The sequence below is a fragment of the Prosopis cineraria genome, unplaced genomic scaffold (assembly GCF_029017545.1).
Source record: "Prosopis cineraria cultivar Desert tree isolate PC_DT_omini unplaced genomic scaffold, ASM2901754v1 PC14, whole genome shotgun sequence".
Classification (NCBI taxonomy): domain Eukaryota; kingdom Viridiplantae; phylum Streptophyta; class Magnoliopsida; order Fabales; family Fabaceae; genus Prosopis; species Prosopis cineraria.
In genome coordinates this window covers 30,156,865-30,178,742 of record NW_026555345.1, presented here as the reverse complement: position 1 = coordinate 30,178,742, position 21,878 = coordinate 30,156,865, and the positions used below count along the sequence as shown (strand labels likewise).

At 35.0% G+C, this 21,878-nt stretch overlaps 4 protein-coding genes across 11 annotated transcripts; 2 read left to right on the top strand and 2 right to left on the bottom strand.

Annotated features, from left to right (window-relative positions):
- Window positions 1–1,492: 1,492 nt before the first annotated feature.
- Window positions 1,493–5,067, bottom strand: LOC129292253 (putative disease resistance protein RGA3). The gene has a single exon (XM_054929821.1). It carries the CDS (start codon window positions 4,894–4,896, stop codon window positions 1,864–1,866), a length of 3,033 nt encoding a protein of 1,010 aa, XP_054785796.1. The 5' UTR covers window positions 4,897–5,067; the 3' UTR covers window positions 1,493–1,863.
- Window positions 5,068–6,327: 1,260 nt separating this feature from the next.
- On the top strand, window positions 6,328–7,924 carry LOC129293581 (brassinosteroid LRR receptor kinase BRL1-like). 2 transcript variants are annotated; one of them, XM_054931619.1, is made up of 2 exons: window positions 6,328–6,977; window positions 7,269–7,924. In XM_054931619.1, the coding sequence occupies exons 1-2, from the start codon at window positions 6,686–6,688 to the stop codon at window positions 7,679–7,681; spliced, it is 705 nt and encodes a 234-aa protein (XP_054787594.1). In that variant the 5' UTR covers window positions 6,328–6,685; the 3' UTR covers window positions 7,682–7,924. The 2 variants fall into 2 exon arrangements, with proteins under 2 accessions (XP_054787594.1, XP_054787593.1); XM_054931618.1 differs by having other exon boundaries at window positions 6,332–7,924.
- A 1,210-nt stretch (window positions 7,925–9,134) lies between these two features.
- On the top strand, window positions 9,135–10,234 carry LOC129292480 (serine/threonine-protein kinase BIK1-like). Its single transcript, XM_054930032.1, has 2 exons — window positions 9,135–9,576; window positions 10,103–10,234. The coding sequence occupies exons 1-2, from the start codon at window positions 9,238–9,240 to the stop codon at window positions 10,232–10,234; spliced, it is 471 nt and encodes a 156-aa protein (XP_054786007.1). The 5' UTR covers window positions 9,135–9,237.
- Window positions 10,235–13,179: 2,945 nt separating this feature from the next.
- Window positions 13,180–20,183, bottom strand: LOC129293245 (histone-lysine N-methyltransferase ASHH1). 7 transcript variants are annotated; one of them, XM_054931097.1, is made up of 12 exons: window positions 19,909–20,183; window positions 19,498–19,554; window positions 19,350–19,418; window positions 19,172–19,233; window positions 17,210–17,366; window positions 16,542–16,628; window positions 16,316–16,400; window positions 16,145–16,238; window positions 15,819–16,017; window positions 15,309–15,343; window positions 14,058–14,544; window positions 13,180–13,602 (listed from the first exon to the last, which is right to left on the bottom strand). In XM_054931097.1, exons 3-12 carry the CDS (start codon window positions 19,350–19,352, stop codon window positions 13,366–13,368), a joined length of 1,446 nt encoding a protein of 481 aa, XP_054787072.1. In that variant the 5' UTR covers window positions 19,353–19,418; window positions 19,498–19,554; window positions 19,909–20,183; the 3' UTR covers window positions 13,180–13,365. The 7 variants fall into 7 exon arrangements, with proteins under 7 accessions (XP_054787072.1, XP_054787075.1, XP_054787071.1 ...); XM_054931100.1 differs by lacking the exon at window positions 19,498–19,554 and adding an exon at window positions 17,884–18,107; XM_054931096.1 differs by lacking the exon at window positions 19,498–19,554.
- Between the last annotated feature and the right edge of the window lie 1,695 nt (window positions 20,184–21,878).

The window sequence follows — 21,878 nt, the reverse complement described above, 5'->3', positions numbered from 1 at the left end:
TAAATAAAAATAATTTTTTTGGATAAGTATTTTGAATTTAATTATTTTTAAAATTATTCTCATTTTTTTAAAAAAATAGTAACATTTTAAAGTTGTTTTCATTTTTTTATTGTTTTAAAAATACATTACATTTGATTATTGAAAATTACAGTTATTTAGATCAATAATTATTATAAGCCATCCTCATTAACTATCTGTGACCATTACTATCAACCAATTTTTTAATTCAAAAATCATTTTTAAATTAACAACAAACAAGTTTTCTTTTTTTTTTTTCTTTAAACAAATTTAAAAACTGTATTATAAAATATATTTTTTTCTTAAAAAAAGAACTAAACTAAACAGGCCCTAGTTGATCGTTTGTTTTTGGTTGGTTATTTTAGCAGTCTAGCAGGATCAAGTATTACCATTTATGGCTCCGAAGAGTTAACTAGAAACAATTCCATCTAATTTGTCATACAACAGCAAATCGTGGGGGATGCAGATTCAGGTAGGCAGACTTTCCTTGACTCAGGGACTGCAATAAATATTTTGACCTGGAAAATTTTCTTGTAAACTTGCATAGTTCTATGTATACCTGATTTTTTGGTAACTTGTATTACTATATGTGTGTGTTTTGTATAGGTTTTATTTTTAGTTGATGGATATTGCTGTGAAAATTTGCTTTTCGTTATAACTTGGTTTTAATAATGACGTGTGCTTCTTCTGTGGAAGCTTTATTCCATGTCTAGTACTAAAAAAACCTCTATGAATTAAAAAGGAAACACAACATAGCATCCGGATTCCGTCAACATATTTATGAGTATGAATATGTGATCTCTGAATCCTTTGATTTTTTTTTCCAGGTTCTGAATTGTGATATGGTAAATTTAAATGGTAGTAAACAAAATAAAATAATGGATATTTTATTTTTACATACCTCTTTATTCATCTTTAATTTTTTTTTAATTTCGTCTAGTTATAATATAACAGTCGTTTGAAATCACTCACAATTTTTTGGTAATTAGGTGATGCATAATACTGAAACTTTCTATTTCCTTTCATTTATGCAGTTGCCTGGTTTACAAATTTTTTAAATGAATATTTTCAATTATACTTTTTACATAATAAAATATTGTGTGAATATCCACTCAACATCCATATGAACATTCACATGGATCATGCAAGTGGCGCAATATATGAAAAGTTAATGAAAATGCATTGACATGAGTATAAAAAGATGGACGAACTTGAAGATTTTTCAGTAATTTCTATATTTGTGGTAGAGTTGTAAGCACCCGAACTATAGAACGACAAATGGTTGTGGCACGGACGGTTCAAAAAACTATAGAACCACATTGGCTTCGTCCACATTCTAACTTGGATAACTTGCAGCTTTTCCGTTCAGTCACAATGGTCTATTAAGCAAGCTCTATTTAGCATGTGCTTTTCTTATGAAGTTATATTTACAATACAATTTTATAGTAAAAGTAATTCACAAGTAAAACAACAATGATCAAGAAGATGGAATCTAGCTCCCCAGATAAAGTAATTTATTCATAACAGCAGAATTATCAATGTATACGAGAGAGCACAGAAGTACTAACAAACGTATTTCTATTCTGTATTATTTCATAACGATCTGAATCTGAATGTGCATGCCATACCCATCTCTATTCTTACAATCTTACCAAGATTTACGACTGGGCATATTGGGCCTAGACTCAACGAACCACATAACAAAACTAATGGTCCAACAGACTCAGTTACATAGTTCAACAAGAGTAGTGTCTTTCTCTTGTATTATCTTCTGACTTCTGTCTGGTAGGCAGCTTTTGGTCACTTATCTTCAGATGCTAGAATCAGATCTCCAATCAGCACCTGCTATCGCACCACCCTTATGTTTGGGATGTGAGCAATTTTGGGCCAATCTGGTCCAGTTTCTCTCTTGCACCTTTCAAGTAGGAGAGGACATGCTGTGATTTCCAGTGTCTGCAAATTGATAAGATGGTCTATTCCTTCTGGCAGAGACTCCAAATTGGGGCAAGAATCAACAGTAAAATGTCGAAGTGATGAAAGCTTGCAGATCCACTCCTCTGGTAAAGCCTCCATGTCCATGTCACAAATAATCAAATGCTTGAGTAAGGAAAGAGGAGTAATCGGCAGATTCGGGTCATCTTCTGTTGCTGTTGATGCTGACGTATTCATCTTCAATGTGTCCACCAATGGCTTTATGCTACTGTACTCCAAATGCAGGTTCTCAGCCAGACAAGGATAAGTAGGCATGCAAGTTAAATTCGGACAATTTTTTATAGTTAAAGAAGAAATATGAGGAAATGCAGGCAGCAGAGGATCTTGCTGCTGTGGCATTCCCTGCCATCCCCTGAGATTTGGGCAAAGGATGAGGCTGAGCCGCTCCAAAGAAGGGAAGAGTGTTGTTGAAGTGGGAGAATTATCTTCAAACCATTCAAAACATATGTGTTCCAGAGCTGACATATACTCAATGGCAAGAGATTTAAGAGAAGAAAGCCGTTCCAGTGGTGGGAGATGTACGCAATTAGGAAACCCAGACACAGAAACTTCAACAATATTTGTGAGTGAAGAAAGCCAGCCTGAAAATCCCACACCTGGATATCTGGCCACAGACAATTCTTTCAAATTCTGGTGAGGACCAAGGTTTTCTAATAGCTGCAAACTATCATCATTGTTGTTTTTGCTATCTCCCCAGTCCAGCTTCAGGGACTGAAGATATTTCTTTTCGTTCAAATTTACTTCCTGCGTCTCCAACACCACATCCCCGACCAAGCCAAGATTCTTGATTGTCAAATGGCCTCTCAGGTTTTTTAGGTCCTTCAATTCGTTCAATTTGCCTCTATTTCTCTTCTGATCATCCCCTACAACAAACGTTGATAAATACTGCAGTGATGACAACTTTCCCAACCCGGCTGGCATCATGAATTTGAAGGCTTTACAAGATCGTATGTCAAGGTGTCTCAGACTAATTAACCTCGTGATAGCTTCCACAGAAAACTCAAGTTTGACACAAGCATGCAATTTCAGAGTCTGTAAGCTGACAAGATTAGTTATTGTTTTGGGAAGACTGATTAACTTTTGGCAGAATTTCAAGTCGAGATACCTTAAATGCTTTAACTTGCCAATTGACTCCGGCAAGTGACTTAGGGAACAACAAGACAAGTTTAAAGTCCGTAAGCATTTGAAGTTGGAAATAGCAGACAAGTTGTTTATTGATCGAAATTCTGTCAACCCCTGTGTAGGCCAAAGAAATGTCCGCAACTTGCTTGCATCCAATGAATCTATTAAATAAATTTGAGTAGATTCGAATGATAAATGTATTGGTGTTCCAACACTTTGTTTTTCCTCACTATGCAAGCAACAATCATTTCCAGCAAGGGCCACTGCAAGATCATGCACTAAATCATGCATTTTAAAACATAAAACATCACCATGTTTGTTTACTTTTGCTTCTTGAAAGAATGATTTCATCAACAAAATCTTAACAAAATGATTACCCACATCTTCTAAACATTTATTTTCAGTTGAACATTCAAGGTAACCCTGTGCCATCCATAATTGGACCAGCTCCTCCTTTTGAATTTCCCAATCTTTGGGATACAATGAACAATAAGAAAAACATTGTCTTAGCTCAAGTGGCAGGTTCTGGTAACTCAATTTTAGCACTGGCATGATGCTATCTTTGTCTTCACACAACCTCCAAAAATCACCATCTAATATGCTCAGCCACTCACTTTCTTCACTTTTTAGTTGTAACAGGCCTCCCATTGTTCTGATTGCTAGTGGAACTCCTCTACACTTCTCTGCAATTTTTTCACCAATTGGTACAAGATTTTGTTTCAGTCTTTTTAGATCTTCTCCAAATGCCAACTTCTTTAACAAAGTCCAGGATTCTTCTTTTGACAAACCTTCCAATAAATATAGGCTGTCTACACCCATTGTTTGTGCCACAATTTGACTACGAGTGGTCACTAGAATTTTACTACCAGGAGCACCACACATCAAATAAGTTCTCAAGGAATTCCAGCTTTGCTGACTCTCGCTCCACACATCGTCCAACACAAGCAAATATCTTTGGCCACTTAAACTTTCTTGAAGCTTAACCTGTAGTTGATCTAACTCTAGGTCACCAACACTGCAATTCTGTAATGATTTTAACATCTTATTCAACAGAGTTTTTACTTGAAAATCGTGGGAAACACACACCCATATTTGCTTTTGAAAGATTCGCTGCACTTCAGAATCATTATACAGTAATTGAGCCAAAGCTGTCTTGCCTAAACCCCCAATACCAACAATAGCAATCAAAGAAACATTTTTGTTACCATCTGTTCGCTCCAACAAGTTTACAATCTCCTTTTTATTTTCTTCCCTCCCAAAAATTTCTGATCGTAGCACAAAAGAACTCGTTTCCCTCCAGACACTCTCATCTTGCTTAACTACTGCAGGTATGTGACTAAATTTCAAAATAGACATATCTTCTGCAACACTCTTAAACAGTTGTCGGATCTTCTCTATTTTACGAGCAATTTTATGGCGAAACGCAATTGAATTCGAGGATGAAAAGAAGTGGCATACCTCTGCCCCTATTCCTCCTCTATCATTATCCACTTTGCGTCGCAAATCTTCAATCACAACATCATCAAGCAAATCATCCGCATTGTGCAGAACTTTTTTAAGCCTGCCAACCCAATTTTTGACCTCCCGGTTCTGCTCTTGCTTCTCCTCAGCATCCAAAAGCACAGCTTTTATGGATTCAATCGTATCCTTGAGCTTATTGAGCTCATCCTGAACCCCCAAAACCCTCACAAACTCGCGGAAAGTCGATGAACCCAACTCGTATATAAGACTCGCAACGACACTATATGGGACTTGCTCAGCCATCACTCAAATGGTTGGGAACAAGGAAACCTGACTTGGAAGTTGGGGAAATGGAAGCTAAAGATCTGGAGTTGGCTTCGCTTCGCTGTGGAAAGCCTCCTCGGTTTCTCCGCAGGCAAATTTGAACTGTCCAATTTGATTACCAACACTAGTTACGGTCTTGTTTGAATTTGCCATTACTTATAATCACGCAGCTTGTAAATGCTGTCGTTTGTCACAAGCTTATATGAAGTTTCAAAACTTGCCACAAAAATATTGTCAACACTTGTTACCGTCTTATCCGACGTTACCACACCACTTGTCAGAGGCAATTTGTGGATCCTCATACTTATTACAAACTTGTATGAAATTTCAACATTTGCCACGAACTTTCATGAATCTTATTAACATTTGTTACAAACATTACTAAAGTTGTCCACACATGTTCATGTATTTTCAATACTTGTTGTGGTCTTTCATTGTATATAAGGCTAGCAACCACACTATATGCTTATTAATTTTTATTTTTAAAATAAAAAATATATAAAAATTATAATTTTTTAATAAATATGCTTATTAATCTAACAGTTTAGAATTAATATGTACAATTTAAATTTAATTTTTTAAAAAAAATTACTATTCTGAATAGAATATATATGCATTATTCAAAATATATTTAAAAATTTAATTTTTAATATTAAATTTGAACAATCTATATTAAATTTAAATGGTCAAATTGATAAGAATATTTATTAAAATTTTTTACAATTTTTATATATTTTTTATTTTTAAAATATAAGTTAAAAATAAAAATTTAAAATATTAAATTTAGATTATCTAAATGATTCAAATTGAGGCTTCCCTAAGGGGAGGGAAGCCGCCTCCAAAAAATCTAGACTAGAAGATTATATTCATCATCGATTTATCACGGTCGAGATTGCTGTATTAGAAAAATCAAGATGAGAAGTAATGAAAGTCAAGAAAAAAATAGAAAAGTCGTCCTTAACATCAATCACAACAAATTTATTATATATATAATTTAACAAGATTATTGAAAAATTTTTAGCTATTAAGATTTTAATAAAATTAAAAATAAAAATATCATTTACTTATTAATTTTATTGAATATACAGAATTATTAATTATTAATTTTTTTATTTTATTTATTAATATGAATTATAAATTATATAACTTGACATTCAATAATCATACATAACTTGGCCAATCAACATCAATTATTAATTTATTAATTTTATTTGTTAGTTTACTAATATTAACTCATATTAACAATTAATGATCTTGTATATTGAATAAAATTAATAAGTGAATGATATTTTAATTTTTTAACCGTTAAAATTATTTTTACTCTAATTCTCAACTAAAATTTCAAATTTTGTTTGAAATCAACTGATAATTAATTCATGATCCTTGATCACCGAACATTATTTGTCAGAAACTTTCCACCGAAAACAAAGAACAACAGACGTGAGACGACTACATATTTAAGTTAAATTTAAATGCCAACCTGACTTCCCCAAAGCGCGTTGGCATTCCCTTTCATTTGTCTTCAGAATTGACTATATCAAGGGAATTGACTGAATTGGATTCGCTTGATTGATCTTGTGGTTGGAGCTTGAGACTGATGAATTTCATGCTGAAAATTGATAGCTTCAGGTTCTTCGCTGCTTCCTTCCATCCTTCCCATTTGCCCCTCTACTTTGGTCAAATAATTCAATCCGTAACTTTGTGATTTCATCGTTCACACGAGCACGTCTCTGCAACTCTCTCACTCTCTCCATTCTGTTTCTCCTTCATGGCCTTCGCCACAACATTCCTTGCTTGCCTGTGCAAGAAGAAGAGGACCTCGTTGTTGCCCCCCTCCGGCCTCCCTTCCACTTGGTCTTTCCGCCGAGATGTACAGATCTCCGTGGAGGAGATCGAAAAGGCCACCAGCAACTTCTCGCCGGACCTCATCATCGGTAGGGGCAGCTTTGGCGTCGTCTACAAGGCGCGTCTCTCCAGCGGCATCGTTGTGGCCATCAAGAAACTCTCACCTGACTCCTTCCAAGGAGTTAGGAAATTTCAAGCCGAAGTGGAAACATTGGGTAAGCTCCGACACCGTAATATCGTCCAAATTCTTGCGTCATTAGCGTCGGATTCCCAAAGATTCTTGGTCTATGAGTTCACGGAGAAACAAAGCCTGGATCTTTGGTTGCACCATGATTCAAGTCGCAATGTTGCTGTTCCTTCACTGTCGTGGGAAACGAGGGTGAAGATCATTAGGGGAGTGGCGAATGGTCTGCACTACTTGCATGAGCTCGAAAACCCCATTGTACATAGAAACATAAACTCATCTAACATATTATTGGACTCTGAATTCGAGGCTCATATTGCAGATTTCGGACTTGCAAGGATGTCTAAATCTTCCCACTTATCCTCACAATGTGCTGGCTCCGTCGGCTACATGCCACCGGAATATAGAAATGGAATGACCGTCTTAAATGTGAAGATGGATGTGTACAGTTTTGGGGTTTTAATGCTGGAAACTGCCACCGGCCGTCGGCCGGAATTGCCCGTGAAATTACGAGGGAAAAAAGAACTGGAGTTAGTGGTATGGGCCAAGAAAATGGTAAACGAGAATCGTGAAATAGAAATGGTTAATCCCAAGATCATGAGTGAAGGTGGAGTTAGTGAGGCTAGCGTGAAGCAGTATTTTGAAATTGCTTGCTTGTGCTGTAAAGAGTTGCAAAGAGACAGGCCAGCAATGGCAAAGGTTGTTGATTTGCTGGACAGAGTTAGTTGCACGTGAAGATCAATACTTATGCTCGATCATCTAACAGGCTGTTATTTTTGGTCTCAAGTTAGATGTAATGGGTTAGAAGAAGTGAAATATATGCATTGGTGTTCTATATAATTCTCTGATTGGAGTACTCCATTGTAAGAATCAGATTCATTCACTTTTCTCAATCTCTCTTGTCTATATTAGTTTCTGAAAGCTAAGCCTAACATGATATGGAGGCTTGCCTTAAATAAGGAAAGCCAATCTAGTTGATGTTGAGCTCCACAAAATTATATCTCACTTCAAGACCAAAATTGAGTTACAAGTGAAATGTTATGGCTAACGTCCACCGTTTCTCCTTCACGGGTCTTGCTTCATAAAAAATTACGTGAACTATGATCGAATTATGAATGAATGAATGAGATGGAACAGAAGAATATGAATTAGTCAGGAGCTTATCTTCATTTTTTTTTTTTTTGTGTAAACTTATCTTAGTTTTCATTATTGCTAGTCTTGCTAATTATCATATTGTATTCAAAACAAACACGCCTCTTTTGTCCCGCAATTCTCTTCCTGGAAACGCGTTTGGATTCACTAAATTTTTCTGCAGGGTTGACGCTAAAAGATAACAAGTCAATTACCAACATTTTTGTCATTCCTTTCTTAGCAAAGTCACTGAAGCTTCTCACAGAATTTCATCCATTCTTTCGTCACAATGAATGCCAGTGTCGCCTTCCCCGTAACCACAAGAACACTCGCTGCTGCCTCCTATCCTTGCCTGTCTATGCAACAAGAAGAAGCAGACCTCGGCAACCCTGTCCTGCGTCCCTTGTGTCACTGTTAAGTCATGTTAGTCTTTCCACTGAGATGTGCAGATGTCGATGGAGGAGATCAAAAGGCCCACCATGACTTCTCGCCAGACCTCATCATTGGCCACGGCAACTCTAGCGTCATCTACGAGGCGCATCTCTCCAGCGGCCTCCCCGTGGCCATTATGAAACTGTCGCCCGATGACTTCCATGGACATGAAGAATTTCTAGCCCAAGTGGAAACGCCAGGCAGGCTCTGACACCGTAATATCATCAAACTGGTCGGTCTAGATAAAAAATCTGGACGGTCCAGATTTTTAGCTTTTGTTTTTTATTTTCATTTTATTTTTTAATAAATTTATTTCATCATCAATATGAACATTACAAATTTAATTTGAATGATCTAATTTATATTAAATGTTTTAAAAAATTTATAAATTGATTATTCAAATGCATTCTGAACATACTGGATCTTGAGTATTAGATGATAGTTAATTTATAAAAAATTTTAAAAAAATTAATATTAAATTGAATCATCTAGATTAAATCTATATTATTAAATTGATGATCAGATAAATTTATTAAAATTTTATATTTTATATTTCAATAAATATAAAATAAAAAATGAAAAATTCAGATTTTTAATTTAGACCATCCAGATTGCTCATCCGGTGATGAGCACCACTGAAACCAACCGTACATAGGAACATAACCTTAAATGACATATTATTGGACTCTGAATTTGAGGCACATATTTCAGGTTTTGGGCGTGCAAAGATGTCTACGTATTCTCAATTGTCCTCAAGATATGAGGGCTCCCTAGGATACATGCCCCCAGAATATACAGACAGTGTGAACGTTTTTAATGTGAAGGTGGATGTGTACAGTTTTGGGTTTTTAATGTTGGAAGCCGCCACTGGTCGTCAGCCGGCGATTGAAGAACTGTGGTTACCGGAATGGGCCATCAAAGTGGTGAGTGAAAATCGTGAAATGCAAATGGTTCATCCTCAGATCATCAGGGCGAGTGGAGTTAGTGAGGCTAGCGTGAAGGGAGCTGCAAAGAGACAGGCCTACAATGGCAGCGGTTGTAGATTTGCTGGACACACATACTTGCGTGTAATGATGATCTATCAATCCTTTTGCTTGTTTAAACTCTTTCTTTCGAAGTTGTAATATCAACTTGGAGCATTCCGCACTAAGATTAATTCACTTCTCAGTTCTCTCAATCTCTCCTCTATTTTCTCTCTCTTGGCTTATGATTAAGAAATTAATAAATTATGAAATATTAGAGCTTTGTCTCAACCGTGAAAGCCAAAACATTCACAAAATTCATCATCTGGGGAGGCACGTCTTACTTATGCAGAGGCTCAGTTTCTGACCTTGAAAGTGTCTTACATATAGCGTGCGTTTGGATTTCATTACGTTTACATTTCAAAAGTAAGTTTTAACTTTTTGAATGTAAAATGTTGTTTGGCTTTTTTTTTCCAGACAAAATGCACTTTTTAAACTGACTTTTAAATACGTTTGAAATGAAAAAATTTGCAAAGCTGCTCCCACTTGCTTTCAAAACGTGATCAGTTGGCATCCATTTATTGCTGGTACCTAATTTGTTTATTGACCATGATGCCCCTCACTTTTGCAGCTGATACATATCACGCATACTCTCCTCTCGTGGTCCTCATTTGTGCAGCTGATACATCAGTGTTCTTCGTCCTTTGCTGTGCTCTGTGTCTGCCGATCGTCCGCCGTTAGTCCGTCACTCGTCCGTCGCTAGTCCACCATTTGGCCATCTCTTCTCCTTCTCTCCTTCGCCTCTCCTCCACCATCACAGATCCGGATCTCTTCCTTCCCTAAGCTTCTCCTTCCTTCATCAACGGTGGCTGCATTTCACCGTTAAGTTCTCCCCATCTCTTTCACGGATCAAGCTCATTTTGGGACTTGGGCGGCATTTCGGAGCTGAGAGAACTCCGACCAGCAGCTTTTGCAACCTGTGGAGTGCAAAGGTGAACATTCCGACCAGCTCGTGGAACTCCAATCCTCTTCTCCGATCTGCTCTTCGATCTGCAAGGTATGATAGCCTCCAAGCTTTTTTTGTCAGATCTGGAAATGGTGCTGCTTCGTTCTGCTCTTCGATGTGATCTGTTGCTTTTCTTGTTCGGACCACCGTGAAGCTCTGTTCTGATCTGTTTCTTTTCTTTTTTGGACCACCGTGAAGCCACTGTTTTGGTCTGTTTCTTTCATTTTTCAGACCACTGTGAAGCATTTCGGTCTGTTTCTTTCATTTTTCAGACCACCGTGAAAGCATTCTGGTCTGTTTCTTTCATTTTTCAGACCACCGTGAAAGCATTCCGGTCTGTTTCTTTTCTTTTTCAGACTGGTGTGAATTTTTTTTAATTGCCTTGTTTTGATCACATAACAAGAAAATATAAGCAAGCAAGAAGATTAATCATGACTGCATATTGTAATTATTCTGTTCCAGTTTGTTTCTTTCATTTTTCAGACCACCATGAAGCATTCTGGTATGTTTTTTTATTTTTCAGACTGGTGTGATTTTTTTTAATTGCCTTCTTTTGATAGCTTCACATAATAAGAAAAAATAAGCAAGCAAGAACATTATTTATGACTGCATTTTGTAATTATTCTGTTGATTTGCTGATGTTCTAAAATATGACACGGTGTTTTGGAAATATATTCTGGTGACTGATCTATTGATTGTTCTATGTTGCTTTGTTTTTTTTTTAATTTCATTTTGATAAGAATTTGAGCTAATTTATTTTTTGAAAATGGATGAAGGGATGAGAAAGGTTACAAATTTCTGGTCAAACTTGCTTATTTTAATACATACTATTGAATTTCATTTTGATATGTTTCGTATGGAAAAAGATATTTTTCTTCAACTTTGTGACGAACTAGTGCAACATGGCCTACGTCCAACCAGAAGAACAGGGATTCATGAAATGGTCGGTATGTTCCTAAATATTGTTGGACATGGAGTGGGGAATAGGATGGCACAAGAACGATTTCAACATTCAGCAGAGACTGTTCACAGGCATTTTAGAAATGTATTACATGCTTGTGAGAAGCTAGCAAAGGAATATATCCAACCAAAAGATCGCACTTTTCAAGATATTCATCCAAAAATTTTAGGTGATCCGCGATATTGGCCATTCTTTAAAGATGCCATAGGAGCAATTGATGGCACACATATCCCGTGTGTGGTTAGTGTTGAAGAGCAAGGGAAATATATTGAAAGGAAAGGTATTCCAACACAAAATATAATAGCTGCATGTGATTGGGATATGTGCTTCACTTATGTCATGGCTGGATGGGAAGGGACTGCTCATGATGCTCGTTTGTTTGACTATGCTCTCACAAGGCCAGACATGAAATTTTCACATCCACCCCAAGGTATATTTTATATTTATCTAATTTAAACAATTATTTTAATATTTTTTGGGATCTTATAATTTCTATTTTTTTATTGGTAGGTAAATATTATTTGTTAGATGCTGGCTATCCAACTCCACGTGGATATTTAGGTCCTTATAGATCTCATAGGTACCACCTCCCAGATTTCAGGCGTTCATCTGGATTTGCAAATAATAATGAGATTTTTAATTATTATCATTCAAGCTTAAGGACCACGATTGAAAGGACTTTCGGGGTTTGGAAAAATAGATTCACAATCTTACGACATATGCCTAGCTATCCATTTGTGCAGCAAGTTCGTATTGTTGGTGCAACAATGGCTATACATAATTTTATTAGAAACTGATTCTGATTTCAGGCATTTTGAGGATGAAAATATGGTTAACACTATCGATGATACTGATGAGCCTGCATTTTCATCAACAATTTCAAGTGCAATTTCAAGCATAGCTTCTGATAGAGAAATGAATAGGGTTCGAGATTCTATTAGAGATCAGATTGTATATTATAGATCGAACCATTAATCATGTAACTATTCAATATTAATGAATGTTTAACTATTTATTACATAATTTTGTTCCAAAATTAATTTTTTTTTAATTCTTAATATTTAACATTTTAAATTTTATGTCATTTTAAATTTAATTCACCTTTTTTTAATATATTACATTTGTATAATAAAAATTATAAATTATCATAAATCAATGTCCTTTTTGGTCATTACATATTAAAAAGTACATTTGAAAAGCATAAATTTTTATTAATCCAAACAACTTTCAGTTTGTCAAACTGACTTTTGAAAAAATATATCCAAACACAAATTTCGTTACAACAACTGACTTTCACGAAACTGACTTTTGTCAAATGAACTTTTATCAAACTGACTTTTGACAAACTGAAAACCAAACGCACACATAATCATCCAAAATAAAAGTTGAATCTAAATTCTCAAAGTTAACCCAAAAAAATCCTCTCGAAGAAATTACCTCAATTTTATCTCATTCCTCTTATTTTTATTTTACTTTCCAACTATCTCAGTTCTGATTTATAACCATTAAATTGACATGTATAGTCAAGGGAAAACACAACATAGCAGCCAACCAAGATATTTATTTTATATTTCTCACAAAAATTGTTGTCTATGAGTGCGTTTCGGTCATCTTTCTGACACCTCCACCCCCCCCCCCCCAACCCTTTTTGGGTGGTGGGCGGAAGAGTTGCTGTCTTCTATGAGGAAGACCACGTAATCTGAATCCTGAATATTATCTCAAAATGAGCAACCCACCCAAATTACTATTGAATGGATTTTTACTGCAGAAAATTGGATCTGTTATGAATGTAACATACAAAATGGGGAGAAGGAATTTCCTCGAAGTACCTCCATCCAATTTGCCAAATCATGGGCTACGAATTATAAATGAATAAGATGGAACAGAAGAATATCAATTCGTCAAGAGCTCGTTTTCGTTTCCATTATCAACTTGAGAAGGTTTTGGAAGGCCACGAGGCTTGGGCGGGAGCGCAAGCAAAATTCTTGACAATGGAAGAGTAAAGGTCAAACTCTGCCTTCATTTTCAAACAGCAAGCTTCAATCCACTTCTCTGCTACACTAGTGGATACACTGTCTTGACTATCCCTCTCATGTTCTTCGATGGCTGGTCGTATTTCATTGTATAAGGTATCAAGAGCACCAGTTGCCTCATTCTTCATTTCCTGCATATAAGCCCGAAAACTCAGACAGCAGCTCAACATAAAACTAGGGACCTGCTTGGGACTCAGGTGGGGGGAACTGCTTGTCCAAAGCATACGTTATGGGGCTTTAGGATGGATTATGATATGATGTAAGGAACCAACCTTAAACCATCCCACACCTCAAATCTAGATGGATTACCTTTCACCCTCTCCAATTTACTTTTCTTAGGTCGTGTATGGTTAGTAGGAGAGAGATTCTTTTTCTATACTCTTCAAACAAAGTTACTTAACAGTAATTTTCTTTCGTTTTTTTTATTTTTTGGGGCTTTTTAAACATCAAGGCATAAGAATCATTTTTTCGATTCTCAAAATCACTTTTCATCTGGTTCTTTTTTTTTTCTTTTTTTTTTTTCCTTTCAAGAAGCAAAACATATCTAACCAGAGAGCGCGCAACAAAGCAGAAAGGGAAGTAATACCTCGTATTTTAAAATCTCCTCTTGTGCTTCTTTAGATGCTAAAGATTCAGCAGCAGACTTCACATCGACTTGCTTCTGTGTGATATTTTTAAACCTTCCGTTATATTTCTTTGATCTTTTGGCAGACATGGACCTAGGTCCAATGTGATAGTTTCGGCCTGCAGTATTACTTCTGATTCGTGATATCATTGCATTGTTTTGTGGAAAGGCCTGCTGAGTATCTCTAGAGTACAATTTCATATCATCATTTTCTATTTCAGATTTTATCGAATTGACATGTAAACCCATTGTTGAAACTGATCCATGCGGCTGAATGCCAAAAGCAGTTGACCCTGATAATTGTTCGGCTTTTATAATAACGTCCATGGAGTGTTCAGTCTTTCCATTAACTTGCATCCCAGGAACGTCAGGATTTAAGTTTCTAAGGACCTTTAAGGGAGGCTCATCCTCTGCAGAGTCATATACTGGAATTTTCTCAACAGTATACCTGTAACCAAAAGAACAGATTGATGAACTAAATCACAAGACAGACAAATTAAAGTGATAGTGCAAATAACGTACATCACCACAGACATGAAAGAAGGATTATGTAATATGACAATATGTCATACAGGTTTTAAAATTACTGGTTTTAAGTAAACTAGATACAGTTTTCCCTACAATGCACATGTCATAAGAACTTCAATTCCACCATCAAGAGAAATCACGGAGTGGATTTCACAAAAACTCTTGGATACATAATTTTATGGGGTTTTACCAAAATTAGATCTCAGGCATCCAATAGTAGGGGTACCCAACTCCACATTTTTAATCTCATCATTTCTCCAATTGAGCGTGATGGACTCCAAGGGGGCAAAAATGCAAATATACAAGGTATTCACCAATTACCTTAAGCACAAACACCAGTTGCAAGAAGCAATTTAATCAAGAAACTCATAATTCACAAGTCGCACCAGCTCCATCAGAGATACTTTAAGAACTAATTATAAATTTACAAACATGACCAGAACAGAAAGTTGGAAACAAGTTAGCCATAAAATAAACAACACTGAATGCATAAACGACAATTGACAGACCCTGCTAACAATCATGTATCCAATACTCACACAGCCACTAATAACTGAATGACAGTAACCAACAATTGACAACAATTATGCAGTTAATATCCACACAGCCACTAATACTAAAATGAAGAATGCCAGTGCGAAATTAAAGCATTGAAAAAGGGGGGAGTTAAATAACACACATTACCTTTCATCATCATCTTCCCACAAATATGTATCCTCCTGCATAGAATTTCCATAAAAATGAAAGATCATAAGCAAAAACAAGAATTGGAAGAAAAAAAATTGAAAAGAAACACAAATTAAAGGGAGAAATAAAGGACAAAATAAACGCTTGCTTGAATCCTCAGCAGCCATTCTTTTATCCCACATGAACATGAAACTCAAAGCTTCAAATCCCAATCCACTGATAACACTCAATATTTAAAACCTGAATCCTAATGCTCATTATTACACATGCGTGTATATTATACCTCTTATTTCCTCTAACTAGGTCTCCTGAATCTGATATTCTTAACTCTTAAATGAGACTAAAAAGGACTCATAACATCATCCATGAAGTAAAATTTACAACTCAAGAAGGTTGTAGCATCAATTTTGGCTAAAAAAAAAAAATCATTAGGACTATAGAAAACAAGGCACATCAAAATTTGACACTTGAACATTTCAGGGCCAGTGCTAGATTCATAAAACTTGCCTGAAAACCACGAGATTTTGCTCCAAGGAATCCAGAACATTTGGCTGCACCACAGAGGCAACGAACCTTTGCACCACCAAACCATTCAAAATTATAATCATATGCCAATTCAGCTCCAACAGGTATATCTTGTTTTGCAAATATTCCAACTCTTATCTCACCCAAGACGTTCCATTTCCTTGTCTCACAATTTGGCTGACTGCAAACTTGACAGGTTTAAGTTGATCTCAAACGTTGAGTCAGAAAATATGGACTACAACAAAATGCCAACGACGTAAACATAGTAAAGGTTTGTTTTTGTATGAGCTTTTATTTGAAGGATTTACCATGAATGATTTATAAATCTACCAAGGCTTCCCTTTCTAGTTGCATCAATAGATTCAGAGGCATTAAGACAAATAATAAATGCATCTTTGAGACCTGCAAACTAAAGTGAATTTTTAGAAAACAGAGAAATCAGCTACCAAATGGAAACATCTAACAAATTAATACTTGACCTTGAATTTCATAAGCCTGGGATCTTCTTTTGGCTTCTTTCCATGAAATTACTTCTCCACAGTATTCAATGATAAATTGGCCAGCCTGTAGAGATTAAATCTGGGAACTATGAGAATACATAATAAGCTGTAGCCAGGTTAGAAAATGCCACAACCACCATGGATTCAAGCAATACAGCTTGATTTTCTTATTGCAAGATCTTGCTAAAACTCATTACATGATTACCTTAATGTTCTCATCAGCCAAAAGACCCCATCCCCGGCCTTCAGTTTTAAACAACTTTGTCTTTGCATATTCACACTTTTGAAATCTCTGCAACCATAAGATATGGTTTAAAAGAAATACAAAATTCCAGTTAGTTTCATTCCATATAAAGATATAATATAGCATGTAAGAGGTTCAGCAAATCTAGAAACCCAGAACTTCATAGTAATTATTCCCCAATGCACCAGAAATTCAAATTTAAACAATTTTGTAGAACTAGCAGTTGAATGTGCAACATGTTATAACAAGCACATCAAGACAGATAGTCTAATATATAGTAAGTAATAATTCTTTCTAAGAATTGAATACAAGCAGGATTTTTTTGCGAAGTAGAATCCCTGATTTCTATAGTCACTTTATTAAGAACAAATTTGAAAAGGGTGCAAACAATTTTTCAAATTCTTTCATTCATTGTTACCAAGCAATTACTCCTAATTGATCCAGAATCTTCCCTCAGTATTGTACCCACTCCTTCTATGTAAATTAGAACAATAATACCCTTTCTTTTAAAAAAAGGACTGTATTTTATTCAATACTTCAAAATTGAAACGATGATAATGATAGGGAAGATATAACAAATATGCATGTGTGTGTGTGTAACATCAAAACAAACAAATCAAAAAATGCACCTGATTTTTGCAAAAGACACCACAAGGGCAATAGCCAGGGGTGCATTCAGAGCTGGTCAATACGTTAAGACACCCATCCCCACATGCACTATCAGGGTCACTAGCATTATATTTACATTCACATATTGCCATATCCTCCTCTTTCTGCTTCACGTGTCTAAAAATAAATAAAGAAATAAGTAAAAGAAGGAGCACAATAAGTAAAAAAAATTAGCACACCTTATAAGGCTTTGTCAATTGTTAAGATCATCTATGTTACATTGAATTGTGCAGTCTTTATTTGACCACCAACTGTTGGATTGAACTTCCATTCGAGTTGGTTTTTTATTGAATGTAACTTCTTGTTCCTGAAGCTTACTGTCATCTTTGGAGCAACCCCAGTCAAAGGTTGCTCTTGTTAAGACATAAGTTGACCGTTTATTTTAGAGTCAGTTATCTGTATAACAAGCTAAAAACATCCCTTATTATTTTTGGAGTTTATAATTGTCTACGAGTCTTTTGGTTATCCTTTAATATTATCCTTAACTCTCGGAGAATTATCAAGTATATTTCAGAATATATATATAAAGGAGACATCACCATTTTGTCAATGCGCACAAACTACCAGTGTGCAGATCATCACATTTCACTGTTTTAGCCATAAATCTCAACAAACTCAATGAAGAAAAACTTACAGACAGCTGACAGGAAAGGTTTGAACTTCAGAAAACTCTGAGGAACTAGTAAAAACCGCCTCCTTCAGACCTTCTATTCTGAGGCTAAAGAGATAACTGGCTTAATATCCACGGAAAACAGTATTTGTTATATTATCAGGGTTTCCTTCAGTGTCGTCAATGGCTTACGGAGACCATTAGTGGCAACCCAGTAATTAGAAAGGCACCAAGCATATACACAGTGCCTGCCAATATGGGTGTTAGATGTCATGGCAGGCACCATGTGCATGCTTCACAGTTTTCTAAAAGCACTTCAAAATTTTGTATCCAAACATAATTAATGAAAATGAAAAAAAAAATCCATGTAGACAGTCATGCTTAGAAAACTTCCAAGCAGATAAATGTGATCACTCAACTAAGACAAATGTACCAATATGCAACAAATACTAGAACCTAAGGAAGCCCAATAATTTTTTGATAGAAAAGATTCTGTCCTACATTTGATTACTACATTCCTCCTCAGCAGAATTTATCCATGGCGTCCACAACATAAAAGTGGATGCCATGGCAGCACCCTGTATAGCTTCCATGTCACTGTGGTGGACACCATTGACAACAAAAGTCTCCTTATCTCCCATGTTGCTTCATTGACATTTCTGGTCCCTTATTTCATCTTATTAATATTATACACACTAGATCAGCTTAATCTATTAAGTTATTGATCGCAGAAAAATTCTCATTTCTCAAAGAGGGCACCTAAACAGAAATATGAAACCAACATCCATATTGCATGTTGGGTACAATATGGAAAGCATTATCAGCATTGCCAATGGTGAATTCCATTGACTACACTGGTCTCTTTCAGTGTTACTTACCCTTTACCTACATACCATGTTTTACTATTATTATATGCATCATATCAGCTTAATCCATTACGCTATCCATAACAGAAAATTCTGAGAGAGAAATGTGAAACCATCCAACGTCCATATTGAAAGCTGGGTAAAATTTATAAAGCATTCCCACCTTAAAAAAGCCAAAGAGCTAATCTGACTACAACTAATGTTTACCATTGAGCAGACAAATCAAGTTGCACTGAAAAGGAAAGATAAATAAAGGTATTCTAGATTTAAATTATTGCCAAAAGGCATTCATATATAAGTTTTACGGCAATCAAATCCCCCCGGGGTTGTTATTTTCCACTATCTATGGCTGATGAAACATCAAGAATTGATCAAGGAGATACTCTTTAAGGAAACACCAAAAATGATATATATAAATATATATAGACATACGAAAAAAAACTAACCGTCTATTCAAAAATTCATTCTGCGTTATATGAATGTATTGAGGCAACTCTTCATGAGGATCCTTCAAAATTAAGAACGTCCGTGTCACTTGACCCAAATATAAAATAACATGTGCAGTAATTAGAATAGACCTGAGCACAGAGAAAGAAACTGGGGCAAAAACCAATAAATAGTTACCATTTCGATATCTAAGAATTATATTTAAACGACTGTTTAGATGACTGTCAGAGTTATGTTGCAATCCCCCTGCCGGATATAAGAAAATTATACAAGAAACCAAAAGGAGAGAGAGAATTCTAATCAGTAGTTATCGTAGACAACTTACACGAATAGCGAAAGAATTAAATAATTAATCCCCACTGGTCAACCGAAAAAGAGAACACTGGTTGCAAGTAGAAATAATGGATCAGAATTGGTGCTCTACAAAGGAATCAATGCTTCAAAAACATGATATTGTAAAGCTTCAATAATCTCCACCTCCCCTGTTGATGTTAAGAGGGTGAAAAGATTCTCTTTTGTTTTAAGTTCATAGGGGAAGATGGGGACAATTTCTTCAGATTAGGTTTTATCGTGAAATATAGATGTCAGGGGAAGTGGGAATTCACCCCAGTATCCACATTTGACATTCAAAACGAAGCGGAGCTCAAATTCAATCAAGAAACTGACAACATTAGAGTCAGTGTTTATTAGACTGGCAATGGGACATGATGCATAAAAGAAACCAGAGATGACAAACCTCCAATGGAAACAATTAACCGGTTCCCTTCGGCGCCGGTGAGGACTTGAGGGTTCAGTTTCCGGTCAGGTGGAAGTTAGGTTGAAAGTGGTTCGAACTCCGTTAGAGTTGGGTAGCGAAGCGGAAGACGACCATGGTGGAGTTGGAAGAGAGGTTGTCCGCCTCGGACTTAAGCCCAAGCAGAAACAGAGACCCTTCGGGTGTTGATGTTTAGAGGCTGACAGGGACGAAGAGGGTCGAAGTCGTCCTCAGCCCCGTTCGCAACATCGATCCAAATCAAGAACAATGAGGCTATATGATGCCTTTTTTGGGTCATTAATGAAATTGTTTTGTTTTAAATAAAAAATTTTAAACTTAAAAAGTAAGATAGAAAAAAAATAAAAAAGATAATATTATATTTTTTGTTTATTTTTACTTTTTATTTTAGTATTATGTTTAGAATTTTACTTCCTTTTATTTAATTTATTTTTATTGTATTAATATTGATGAGGTTGGTAAAAATAATTTATAAATAAAATTAAATAAATAAATAAATATATATATATATATATATATATAAAAAACAATTGTTAAAGGAAGAGCGTTGTTGAATTTGTAAGAGAAATGAATTTGGTTGATCCTGCATTTCATAAAGATTGTAAGCAAGCTCATATAACATGGGCTAATAGATTAGAAATGGATAGTTATAACTCAATGTTTATCATAATATAAAACTTAAGATTAACCCCATTTGATTGAACTACTAAACTATTAAAATAGTGTCTTAAATAGTTTAATAAATTATTTTATTTATGATTAATTTAATCACAATTTAATTATAGTTTTAACTTTAAACCATTGCCTTGGATCGGTTCAATAACTGGTCTGTTTTTTTTTTTTTTTAACACAAGGTCAGTAGAAGTCCGTGCAAGAGAATAACAAATCAGGCCATACCAAAGTACAAAATATTTCTACATTGAGAGTTAAAACATTAATAATTTCAATATCTAAATTATTGATAGAAGTTTAGTAAACCAATCAATTTATACAAATGTTTGCTTCCATAAATACACGATCAAAAATAATTATCTAATCTTTTATAATGAATTATCTGATTTTCTTGATACTTTTAAGGGGATGATTTAAAAAAAAAAAACTCTTGTTGTGTGAAAGCTTCAAAAGAATTATAGTAAACATTGATTTTAGTAAATTTTTTATTCTAACAAATGTCAAGGCCTTTAAAAATACCTATGATTTTTATGGTAATATTTGGATGATAGTGAAGGTATTTAAAAAAAAAAATTATACAACTTCCTTAATCACCATGGATAATACTATTATAAGAAACAACAAATACAATTGTTGTCACTTATTAATTGAGTTATGAATATTGAGCCTAATTTGGCCTGCTATGAGGGGCATAGTTTATTTTTAATTTATTATAATGCAAAGGTAAATAGTTAAATCTTGATTGAGAATATTAGTCATTGATCATATCTCAAGGAGCATGTGAAAGTTGAGATCTCTATCAATAATGCCTTTTTAGAATATATCCCTCTAGTCTGCTTTATTGGTCACCATCTAACAAGGTAAAGTAGTCCAATTTATAAGTTACGGATTGATAGTGATATTTTATTTTAAATAAAATGTCCAAACTACCCTTAAAAAATTAGAGACAAAAAATAATATTATATAATTTATTTACTTTTTGCTTTACTCAAAGCTTATTTACTTTTGGCTTTACTTAAGGTTTATGTTTAAAATTTCATTAATTTTTATTTTTTATATTTTTATTATATTAATATTGATGAGATTAATAAAAATAATTTATAAATAAAATTGAAAGAGTTCATCTTTACATATTTCCTCCTAGAAATTATAGGCATGCAAGACATCCTCCAAATCATTTCATCCTTCGCCCAGTATCTAGATTGTAAGGCATTTTTGAATGATCTTGTTACAATTACATCCTCCACCACAGTCAACGTCAC